Raw genomic sequence first — 13,478 nt, forward strand, 5'->3', positions numbered from 1 at the left:
TAAGGGTCAAGATCTATTATTATGTTTCTCATTTTAACTCTTTTTCTCACACAATTTTTGGCTTGTGTGTGTATATATATATATATATATATACACACACACACATATATATATATGTATGTATGTATATATATATATATGTATGTATATGTATGTATGTATGTATATGTATGTATGCACTTGATTTTGTGAATCTTGATGTGGAATAATCTAAGTGTTGTACTATTTAATTTATTAAAAAAATGATGATGTATGAAACATAAACAAAGTAATTAAAATATCGATAATTATGGTTATTATAAAATATGAATTATTTAATTAGGAATATGCTTTTAATAAAAAAAAAGTCCATATGTTTACTAAATATATGATTTTCACTTTCATTATTTATAATCTCAATCAATGACTCATTCCCTTTTTTGTATATGTTAAGTGTAAACTTCATATTCATAACTTCAATACTATTTTAAAATTTGCAACTCATTTATTTCTAAAATATTCACATTCTAACCACAAGGGTGATTTCTGATTGGTTTGAGCTTGACTCCAAAGGTCAAAAGTACCAGGAGGTCACAGGTTCAAATTCAAGGAGAAATAAAAACCCACTTGTGGCCACGAAGGTTCAAATACGTTGACTCCGGAATATCTGCAAAGCAGGTTGTCGTTCTTGGATTAGTCGACTCGCATAGCGGATTGGATATCCAGGTTAATAAAAAAATATATTCACATTCTCTTATAGTTTTCGATATGAAAAACAATCATGATAAAGGTAAATGGTCTGATATCATGCCTACTGATATTTACATAGTTAATTGATGAAAATATGCATAATCTCAAGATCTGGTTCATAACCAGTTTGAAACAACAACTGTTTTGTCATAACCCTTTTACGTTCAAAGTTAATCAGACTTGACTGATTGGATTTTAAGGAGAAAATAATGGTTGTAAAGGACGTACTTGACATAGTATAAAGATAAGTTGATGCTTACATGTGAAATAAGTTACAAATCAACTGGGTACAGTTACAAGATGGTTTTTTTTAACCATCTGTTACAAAGAATTATATTTAACCCAAACCCTTTTAATTTTCGTACTTGAGAACTCATAAATGACTTGATATCGTATCGTATTAATTATTCACACGCGTGTGTCAGCTAGAATACGAACCTGTGTGAACTCGTAACTGAAAGGGACCATTCTATTTCATTATATATATAAGATAAAAATGTACTGTATAAAACAACAACTTTTCACATGATCTTCACCTATGTTAACGTCAGTTTATATGTATTATACAAGCATTAAAGAAACACCAGTGCTACCTAAGAATCTTTTTGACCCTATAAACAGTGGGAATGTCGTATCTGTTTGAAATGACTGAGATGGATCTTGATCCACGCAAGTATTGAGGCACCATGCCAAAGGCAACGGTTTCAAACGGAACAACCTTCCATGTGGACATTCCTCTTATAGAAATCTTGATCGAAGAGATCAAGAAGCAGATTTTAACTGAAAAAAGATAAAGTAAAAGGGAATAAAGTTGAATGAATAAAGGGTTTCATTTGATTCAACGATTTAAGGCCATCGATCGAAATCAATAATTAATTTTCCGAGTATGACAAGTCAATCTCCAGTTTGAAAACTTCGTAAAGAACAAGTTATTCAACACGTCATGAAAACAAATGAGGTTGGTTTTTTTTTTTTTTTTTTTTAATTTTTACAAAATACAAATGGAATATGATCTGTATGTGACATAAACGTGATCGATAATAACAACGATATACATTTTTATAAGTCAAGAAACATAAATTTGAGTACCCTTCAAAGTAAGAGATTGTTTGGCAATTGCTAAATGGTTTGGTATAGAATGATTAAGTGGTCAGAATGATTAAGAGACTCTCATGATATAGAGTAAAATGAAATAAAATTCAGATGCTGTCTTTTAATGAAGCTATCAAGAGGTAAACAAACAACTCCTAAGTTATATACAAAATCCCAAATGATTATGAAGCTCGTGTTTACAACTGTTGAATGAATACGATATATACATCAAGGGATAGACGATAGAATTTTCAAGCCCGTTATTTACTTTACCGTTATTGCGTTATAAGCTTTAAACAACATTTATTCGAATACTTTGTACCATCCAGTAAAATTTATTTTACAACGTAACTGTTTACTTTTGGACATAATATATCGAATTTTCTGATTAAAAAATATGGTAGATCGTTATTGAAAGAGGAAATGTTCGACAGCTCCTCCATATTCTTCTTCTGATGTTAAAGAACATGAAATTAACATTACATATTTGCCCACGTCTCGTTATTATAAAATGAATAAACATTAAACTTTTTGTTTCTGTAACTTTATCACAACCTGATCATTATATTTGTTAACAAACATAAAAAAATTAACCACAAAGGTGGTACCTGATTGGTTTGAGCTTGGCTCCAAAGGTCCAAAGTAACATAAGGTATCAGGTTCAAATTCAAGTAGGAATAGAAATCTCATTGTGGCCACGGATGTTCAAATGCGGTAACTCCGGGCCACCTGCAAAACAGGTGGTCGGCCTGGGATTAATCAGCTCGCATAGCAGGTTGGATATCCAGGTGAATAAAAAAAATAAGAAAATTTAAAATATTCTAAGAAAAAACGATTAGCAACTACTATGATCTTTTATATCGATAACTTTGGACAAAAAGCTTATTACTAGCAATCCTAACCAGCCCTATATGGAACCTGCCTCCAAAGACACCAATGTGAGCAGACATTTTTTTGACCCATTCAGCAGCTGATGTTAGGAAGGGGATTCGAGATCGAACTTGTGACATGTCTTGTATTTGGGTAAAGTCGTCTCGTCAATTTGCCAACTGAGTCCAACGTGAGAGTAGATTGATAGATTTACAATAAAATCCTTTAAGAAATAATTTATTTACAAAAGGTGGATTTTGATATAAAATTGGATCTCAAAGTGATAAGCAAAAAAGTATAGGGGATATATTGTAATTTCAATGTAATTAAGGGTGTTTGGTGTAATTTTCAATAAGTGGGGCAAATTTTGGACCTGGTATTAGGGGACATGGCTCAAGTCATAAGTTCTATTTTTCGATTTTTAATTATATATTTAAATAATAATTTATTAATTATAATACTAGATATTCGAATTTTTATAATTATATTAATCTTTATTAATGATTTAATATAAAATAAATAAATGATTAATTTGAGACATGATGATAGGAAGAATAAAAATTAATAATCTCAATTAATATTTAATTATTTATTTTAGGTAACTTTTAAACAAAGGATAAAAATTATATAACTGGTATAATTATGGATTTTGAATAAAAAGTTGATTACAGTTAATTCCAACCAACCTCACATATAACTCATCCCTAAAAACCTCCAATGTGAGTAGAGATGATCAAATGAACCCGACCCAACCCGAGACCGGCGGAGGACAGGCCCGACCCGAGACCGACGGTTAAGAACCGGTTATTGTTTTTCATCCAAAAATAAGACATGTGACTGGTTTGGGACAGGTCCGACTTTTTTCAATTTTTTATATGTATTTCTAGCTTTTTAAGTGTATTTGATTGAAAACTATTATAAAATTATAATAAAATGTAATTTTTAAGTGTATTCGATTGAAAACCAATTATAAAACTATAATAAAACGTATTTTTTTAAGTATATTTGATTGACCTAATTAGATATTTTAAAGTGTAATAAAATAACATTAAAATTTTTTAAAAAATTTATCAAAAAAAAATAAAAAGAATTTTTTTAAATATAGGACCGGTTTGGGCTCGGCCCGGGACCGGTTATTGTAACCGGTTACAACTCTTAACCGAGTTTTAGTATTTTCGATGGGACTGAGACCGATCCAGATTGTTACTGTTTCAGCCCAAGACCGATTTGGGTCCAGGCTGGGACTGGTTTTTGGTCATGTCTAAATGTGAGGAGGCTTTTTTTGACTCACTTAATAACTTAGGCTAGAAGGGTTTAGGATCAAACCTTTGATATGTCTTGTATTTGAACAAAGTCACTTTATCATTTGATAGTTGAATTACACGTCAGATGCAATATAATTATGAGAATGTAAATATATGATTGATACAAAATTAACAATACATTTCTTTTCCTTCGTAAAAATGTTTCGAGAACACACAAATGTTAGAAGTAAAAAAAAAAAAACACCAGAGAGTCTTTACATTTGGGGAAAATCAAATGCGAGTGGTACATGTTGGATTGTCGAGAACTTTTTGTGGGTTGGTTTTGTTGCTCATAACTTTTCATAAATCAAAAGTTATGCACGTTTTTATACATATTATGCTCTTACGGTTGTATATACACGAAAAGTGATTGATATTCACACAAAAAAAAAAAGACACCTTAAACCTTTACAGAAAGCTTACATGAAATCCTTCACAGTATGTCTTATGATTTCATGAAAAATGATTGATATCACTAACACCTAGCCCCATATATATATATATATATATATATATATATATTGTAATGCAGTGAAAGGTAAAGTTTATTGTAACTGGTAATGAAAAATAACTATTTCGTTAGAAAATCTAGTATGGTCTTAAATTAAACAAGTAGGATCCAACATTTATCATATATTTAAAAATATTATCAAGTATTTTATAGAGTTCAATTACTAAGATTTATAAAGGGGAAAATCACCAAAATATATGTATTATATTAACAAAATAGCCAATAGGATCGTCCTTGGGGGCGTGTTGATCATACGGGGATGATTTGACCAAAAAAATACACAAAGGGTCCCACATGTAACTGATATGGGGGACAAAAAATCTGATTTTTGTCTGAAAATGGAGATCGCCCCCACCTACCCCTGGATCGCCCCCGAGGGTCAATCCTGGTGGTTATTTTGTGAAAACTCGTTAAAAATGACTATTTTATTAATACAATACGTATAAAGCGGCTATTTTGATGATTTTTTCTTAATACACATATAATAATATTTGTATTTAAAAAAAATGGGGTAAATGGTAGTATATGATATGTGATGACATAAGGCAAAATGCATGGACCCATGATGGAGGAAAGAGCATGGCCATGGCCATGACCATGATCATGAGGATCAAGAAATGCATTTGATGGTGAATTATGTTTGTCTTTTACCATAACTACAATTTTGTTGTGGCTCCCACTCACTCATTCTTGGCCACTCATACACCATCCATCATACAAGTATTTAGGTAAAAAAAATTCAAAAAGTAATTAATATTATAAAAAATTTAAGTAAAAAAAAGTAAAAACAATCTTGTAAGTATTAGATATCGTTTATTAAGGTTAGGTTCTTGTGAGAATAAAAATTATGATGAAAAAAGTAATTAAAAGATATCTGGTTTTGAATCAATCATAATTGAAGATTAACAATAATGAGATGCATCGATCAGTTCTTGTATCAAGTATAATTCATGGGGTGGAATGAGATTAAAAGGGATCAAGGGTCGAGACCACTTCTTACATTGTTCATCTTTTTTTTATTAACATAAATATCCAACCTGCTATGTGAGCTGATTAATCCCAGAATGACCACCTGCTTTACGGGTAACCCGAAGTCACCACATTTGAACATTCGTGATCACAAAGGGATATTTATTTCTTCTTGGATTTGAACCTGAGAACTCTAGACAGTTTTAACCTTTGGAGCCACGTTCAAACCAATTTGACACCACCCTTATGGTTTACATTGCTCATATTAACTCTTATTCTCACATGATCGTTCGTCTATATATATTTAAAAAAAATACAAATGTTTGATTTAATATATATTAGATAATAGATTGTTAATTATTTTTTTAATCGGTTTTCAAAATCTCAATCACAAGTATATTTAACTGTGAATATGCCTTTTGGTAGTAGCTTAATGAATTTAATACGACTCACCACTTATTTGATCAGTTATACACAACTGTTTGATAGTGGCTTAATAATATATAAAAATCGACTTATTCACTAAACTTTAACTTATAATATTTAAATAAGGACAAATTGTATGAAAAAGTAATGTACTTTAACTTGATTTCATTTTTGGGTAACGTACTTCCAAAACTTTTATTTTGGTACATAATATGTAAAGTTTTAAATATTTAAATACCCGAGTAACCGGTTGAAGACTAATTTTAGATTAAAAAAAATTCATGTCACTAATCACGTCAGCAAATAATACTGAGTTGGATACCACATCACTTGCCACATCAACATGATAACCGATTAATACTTCAACCGGTTACCCGGATACTTAAATGTTTAAAACTTTACACCTTAAGTACCAAAATAGAAGTTTTGATAGTACGTGACCAAGAATAGGAATAAATTAAAAGTACATTACTTTTTCATGCAATTTATCTTTTAAATAATAATAAAAAAACATTTAAAATATTATAGATTTAAAATTTATTACTATCATCAAATCACTATTTTTAAAAGCATTTATGTAAAATCATTATTTTACTATAAAAATAAACTTTTTAATTTTCATTTTTATTAAAAAATTATTAGGATAATGAGAATGATCTCATCTTCCATGATATTCCTAAAACATAATTAATTTTATTTAAAACAATATTTTAAATTGGGTTTATTTTGTCTGATTTACATTATTTATAAAAAAGGTAAATATAAAAGGGTCATTAATGGGATTTTTATATATGAAATTAATTATGAATCTTGAAAATTTGTCATAATTTTTGGTCCCACACTTTTAATTTTTTGTATAATATTTTAATTATTTTTTTATTCCAATTTAATGTTTGGTTTAAAGATTTCTTGAAATTGAAATCTCAGGATGGTATTGAAATCCTACAAACGTAGGATTTGAAATCCCATGAAGGTGGTTGGTATTTCATAGAATTTTGTAGGATTTATATAAAATAATGTTTTAAAATATGTTAAAAATATTTGTTTTGTAAAAATCAATTAATAAAAAAATAATTTAGTTATTTATAAAAAATGAAATTCAATTTTATTTTAAATTATACAAACCAAACACACCAAAGATTTCAAAAAAATTCAATTCTGAATCCTCCATTAATTTCAATTCTAAAATATTAATAATAGATTAATTATATTATTAGAAATTATTAATAATAAAAAATCAGTGTTTATTAATAATAAAAAATCAGTATTTAAAGCTTTTTTCTTAAATCAATCATAGTCTTGCTTACCTATGATAGATGGTGACCATCGACGGTTTCTCCCAAGACCACTGATGGACTTGCTCCGGGTTGAAGGGGGGAGAACAGTAGCCACCACTTCTTCTGAGTTCATATCCACATGGACCATCAGTCCATTTTTCTAAAGGCACCGGACAACACCCTATAAAAAAAAATCCGAAACTCATTTTTGACTTCTTTTACTCGATTGTCGGTTTTCGCCAATGGTTTAGAAGCTCGTTCTCTTTTTTCTTTTCGTCAGTATATTATGTTCTATCCAGTCCTTATACATTTGGCTAAACTGTTATCTTGTGACCAGTTTTTAGGTTATTCAGATTCTTTTTTCTGTTCAAGTTTCTCGGTTTATGATTTGGTTGATTGAGACTTCTTTATGGGTTCTTTAGATGGTTGTTCTGCTTCATAGGACTCTCCTCATTCAAGCTCTCACTGTATCATTTTGAGTGTTATCAGTATACATGGTATATATATTTTGCATGCTGATAACAAATAGTTAGATATACGTATTTCTATGTGTAATAACCAATATCTATCTTGGGAAGTTATAGAAAGCGGATGTAATTGTTTCAGATTTTGAATTTTAATTTCCCATTTTAAAGAAAATTTGAATAATATATTGGAAATATTCTAAAAATAATATTAGTAATAGATTATTTATATTATTAGAAATTAACAATTACAAAAAAAAAAAAAATCAACATTCGAACCTTTTTTTTCTTAAATCAATCAATGTCTTGCTTACGTAGGTGGATGGTGACTGCTAGCAGTTGGTCCCAGGCCACTGGCGGAGCCACCCGTTTGAGGAGGAAAGGGCAGTAGACACCACTTCTTTGAGTTTCTACCCACATGGACCATTGGTCCATTTTTCTAAAGACGTTGGACAACAACCCATAAAAAATGTGAAACCTTATTTTGTCGTTTGCGTACTCGGTTGTAAGTTTCTACCAACAATTTGAAGCTTGTTCTCTCTTTTCTTTTCGTCTGTGTATTATCTTCTAGTTAGTGTTTATAGGTTTGGCTAGATAGTTCTTCCGTGACCAGGTTTTAGGTTATCCAATTTCTGTTTTCAGCTCAAGTTTCTAGATTCGTGACTTGGTTGACTTAGACTTCTCTGTGGATTCTTGACATCGGCTTTTTGCTTCATAGAAATCTTCTCGTTCAGGCTCTCATGGTATCAACACATTTTACGTTTTTTGTTAGGATACAAGCGCTTACCACTACGCCAAAAGCAATTCTGATGGAGAAGACGCAACTTAGTTTCTTATAGTGTAGCAGTCAACGCCACGTTTCGATTTAGAAAGATGTTGGTCAATGACCCAACAATCCCCCCCCCAGCATCTGCCAGCACTAACAAGATCTTCGCTAGAAGACAATGGTTGCCCAGCATGCCTTTGGCATTATTATGCACTTCAAGGGATTCAAACCCGTGACCTGCTCTGATACCACATATTAGGACCCAAGCGCTTACCACTACCGCAAAAGCAATTGCTGATGGAGAAGGTGCAACTTATTTTCTTATAACGTAACAGTCAACGCCACATTTCAATTTAGGAAGATGTTAGTCAATGACCCAACAGTTTTATTAGTATACATGGTTCATACAAAACCTCTTTCCACATGAGTGACTTTATGTCTTTGTCTCATATGGAATAAGAATCATTTTACGTCCCATTTAGGGAAGAAGGGTGTTACGAATAGAAGAAGATGAAAGGAGGAAAAAAAATGCTTGAATCCAATTCACGGCTTAACGATGACATCCAATTCATCTATATTTTCAAGATGTTATATGTTTCACTAAGATCCATGTTATATCTCGTACGTTGATAATAAACAGTTCATTTGTGTATTCTGTATGTAATAAGAAAATTATAGTTTTGGTTACAAAGAATATCAAAACAGCCAAACCAAAACGTTGTTAAAACAGTCTGATAAGTTCAATATAACCTAATAACTTCGTCAAACCACGTTTATGTGATATTTCTGAAACTAGTCAAACAGAACCATGCTTCTTTTTAACTGTTAGCAATAATACGAGGAGTCACTTCGTCCCTCCCGAGGGAGGGGCAAAACAGGTTCAAATTGACGAAACTGAAAATTAAGGTCCGTTTTCAATTCACAGTTTTTCAAAACCTACACTCTATTTGATCGAGTTCAATATTAGAATCAAACTTTCTTTTTCATTTTTAAAAACTTAAAGCAACATTTTTTTACGTTTACATTTTTTTAAAATTAAAACAAATATAAGTTCATTATCTAGTTTGGAACCGAACTAATTCTATACAGGGTGCTCAAGAACCCGACCAACAGATCAATCCAACACGAAATAATTCAACTCGAAGCAACCCGACATCTAATCAATCTTCAAAATCTTCAACCCGATGAACCCCATGTCTTTAATGCAATTGTTGAGTCTTATATATATATATATATATATATATATATATATATAAGGTATATTTCAAATGCAACCATGTCCATTTGTACAACCAATGCAACTCAGTCAATTGAGATATTTATGGAAATGATGAGAGTTCATTTATTATGATTTAAATATTTATGGAAGATGACTATAGTTCATTAATTATGATCAATACTTTATATTAAGAAATAATCAAATTTTTTATGAAATCACATATTCATCAAATTAAATGGACGGTTGAGATTGAGTTGTATTGGTTGTACAAATGTAAATGGTTGTATAATAACTCACACACACACACACACATATATATATATACATATATATATATATATATTGAATCTATTCTCAATATCTATATAACTCATTTATATATATGTTCAGTAATCATGAACATATATATAACTATTGAGAAAGTTAATTAAATGCGATATACTTAAGATTCAAGAATTATTGATAAGTAATACCAAATGGTTGATGATAAAAAAGAAATCATGAGTAGAATAGAGAAAATACCAAATTCAAGGTTAGGAAAATATTTTGATTTATCAAAGTCCCAACCCGACCAACCCATACTGTTTAGCTTGGGTTGAGATTTTTTAAACTGCAAGCATTGAGTTAGGTTGTTCAAATGTCTTTAACTCCATCAACCCAGCCCATGAGCACCCCCTTAGCTCTATACCAAACTCAAAGTGGTATGAATTTTTGGTAGAGATGATCATATACGGGTTTTGACTGGGTCTAAATCGGATATACCTTATTTATTTTATGTCCAATAGACCTAATGTAGCAGTTTCAACTCGTTTTATGGGGGGAACTTGACCCAAATATTCATTTCTTTCTCCAAAATCGGTCTCCGAGCCAATCCTCTCGAAACTTTACCAAAATGTCACTATCTCCACAAGTGGCAGCTTCTCAATTTGTAGAGGGGTCAAAAAGTAAAATATTGTGGATCTGATCCTGGTACTTGCGGATCATGTTCAGAAACTTCTTTATTTTTTTATTTGTGACCCCTCCGCAAATTGAGGAGCTATCACTTATGGATGCAGTGACATTTTGGTTTAAAAAAAGGGAGAGAAATGACTTGGAGACGAATTTAGGAGAGAGAAATGATTATTTGGGTCAATTTCCCTTTTATGAGTTTCGTAATTTTCCTGTATTTGTCAAATAAACAAGCAGTGTTTGCCCACAAGTTGACTGACCTAAAACATTTTAACATTTAAATAAAACATAACTCATAATAAATCAGTCTGGTTTTGTTTAGATATTTTTATCGTCTGGGTGAACCATTAACTTTAACGATCCAACCCGTACTTGCTCACGTTTTTAAAGTGGTTGTCCAAACTAGTTTTTTAAACAAGCAGTACAGACTGTTTCTAACAAGTCATATTGTACGTATGGACGGACCCAGGGTAGAGCACACGATGGCCTGTGTTACTGTTTTCATTCCTCCGTCGTAATGTAAAAAATTACAAGGTCGTAAAAAGTGTCATTATACCATTTCGTTGTTTGTCATCATATATATTTTAAAACTATAATAAGAATACAAAATTTTCCTTATAATTTGTTACATTACTTTTGACTTTTCTACACTATCTATACCCGGATCCGACCCGATCCACATCCCTAAATTGTGTGATCTTTCTGATGACTCGTACGTGGATTCTGTTCGCGTCCAAAGTGAGCGTGGGAGTGTTGAAATTACCGATCTGTCCCTGTCTGACACTTTCACAACCTTCGTCTTCTAGTTTCGCCATAATGTACTTGTTCTAAAGACGGTCCCAATTCAACATTATTTAATCCACAAATTCACATCAAATTCACCCCAAATTCACTTCAAATTTATGTGGGTTTTGTTTTCTGCATTCAATCATTATATATACACCTCCACCCATCAATGGCCGACTCTATAAGATCATCACATACCTTCGATTACACTTGGGTCGCCGGAAAATCAAGACTCCGATCGCTTGACCTCCTGTTTTCTTTGTTATGATCCATGGCGAAAAGTCGGAAATTTACAATCAGCCGGAGCGAACGGTTCTTGGGAAGCTATGGATTCGCCGGAAACCATCCCACGAAGGACGACGGTGTAGAGCTCCGGGAAGATGACGTTTGGTCCATGGTTGATGAGATCGTCAACGACGGTGATCATTGTTCCATCAATAGCGACTGGAACCCACGCGCCGCCGTAGATGATCATCGTTCCGTCAAGGGTCGCCGTGGTAGCCTACTTCCGGCGCCAGGCTCCGCCGGTGGATTGTCGGTGGCGTTTGATGATCATCAGCCAGGGAAGATGGTGGCGACGCCGCGAATCATCCACCAGTTCCGCACCGGTGGCGGAGATGGGTTGGCATCTCCACGTGGACGTCATGTTGCCACCTCAGCACCAGTGAACGTGCCAGACTGGTCAAAGATTTACCGAGTCAACTCGGTTGAGTCGATGCACGACTCGGATGATGGGACCGACGATCAAGACTCGGATATGGTCCCGCCCCACGAGTATTTAGCACGGAGCCATAGATCGGCTGCGAAATCCGTCTTTGAAGGCGTCGGTCGGACCCTTAAGGGTCGAGACATGAGCCGAGTTCGGGATGCAGTTTGGAGCCAAACCGGATTCGACGGTTAGCCCGAATCTATAAAAAAAAAAGAATTTTTCCTTAATTATTTGTCATTATTTAGACCCCAAAAAAAGCAAATATAATTTTGAGTTTTAAATCGAGCAATATAACCCGAACTTATCGACCACCAATCCCGTCACACATGTACCATTTGACGGTAAAGAATTTGCTTCTTCGGGTTAAATTCAAAACTTGCAAAACGATCGACCCCGAAATTTAATCTCAATACTCTAATACAGACGTAAAGCTATTAATCGACCTTGAAAAAGCTAACTCAACCGGTAAATAAACATCAGATACTGGGGTTTGACCCCATAGGTCATCTGTTCGAGTCCTTTTATGAAAATTACAGATTTTTTTTACTGTTATATTTATAATTATATAATATTAATTGAATTAAAAATAAGGTAAAATGCACGAAATAACAAACCTACTTTTACAAAAAATTTATTATAGCATTTTACTTTCAGTTTTTTTTATTACAACAATGTATTTTTATAATAAACTATTAATTAAAAACTTAAAAAACCATGAGTGTTGATATTTTGTGATTTAGGGGTTGTTTATCCAACTGCTTACCCGGTAAGCGTCAACCGATAGAAGCCAATACTATGATTTATTTTGATGCGTAAGATTTTAGTATATCAAAACATATCGAATGCAACAATTTAGTGGGTAAGTGCTTACCTGGGTAAGAGTCATCATCATCACTTACCGGGTAAAACTCTCCATCATTCTCATCGTTCTTACCTGGTAAGATTTTTGACCATTTTCATGATCATCCGATGAGGAAATTTATCCGGTAAGTACTTACCAAGTAAGTGTTTAGTAACGACCATTTAATTTTAATTTGTGATTTTCATACAATTATGGATAATATACAAGACATTTTATATGAAATTAAATTAATTAAAATAGGGAATAAAGACAAATTAAAAGGTCATTTTCACATATTTATTATAATAATAAAATATTTGTAATTTATTTATTTAAAAATTAAAAAAAAAATTAAGTTTATAAATTGTCATGGGATGAATTTAATTTTTTAAAACTTTATTTTTTAATTTTATAGAATAAACTAATAAAAAAGTTCATATACACAATAACTGTTGAGTCCTACTGATACGATAAAATATTTCTTAAATCTGATAACCAGATAAAATATTTCTTAAATCTGATAACCAGATAAAATCATAAAAATAATAAAGAGAGAGACAAAGAATA

General features: G+C 31.9%; 1 protein-coding gene across 1 annotated transcript; it reads left to right on the forward strand.

Annotated features, from left to right (window-relative positions):
• The first annotated feature begins 11,609 nt into the window (after positions 1 to 11,609).
• LOC112527020 lies at positions 11,610 to 12,357 on the forward strand. Its single transcript, XM_025137495.1, has one exon. The coding sequence runs from the start codon at positions 11,633 to 11,635 to the stop codon at positions 12,260 to 12,262; it is 630 nt and encodes a 209-aa protein (XP_024993263.1). The 5' UTR covers positions 11,610 to 11,632; the 3' UTR covers positions 12,263 to 12,357.
• The last annotated feature ends 1,121 nt before the right edge of the window (positions 12,358 to 13,478 follow it).

Source organism: Cynara cardunculus (assembly GCF_001531365.2).
Source record: "Cynara cardunculus var. scolymus isolate 2C chromosome LG 14, CcrdV1, whole genome shotgun sequence".
Classification (NCBI taxonomy): domain Eukaryota; kingdom Viridiplantae; phylum Streptophyta; class Magnoliopsida; order Asterales; family Asteraceae; genus Cynara; species Cynara cardunculus.

What these genes read in the sequence shown, in the direction of transcription:
- LOC112527020 (XM_025137495.1), top strand. Translation starts at nt 11,633, where the DNA reads ATGGCGAAAAGTCGGAAATTTACAATCAGCCGGAGCGAACGGTTCTTG.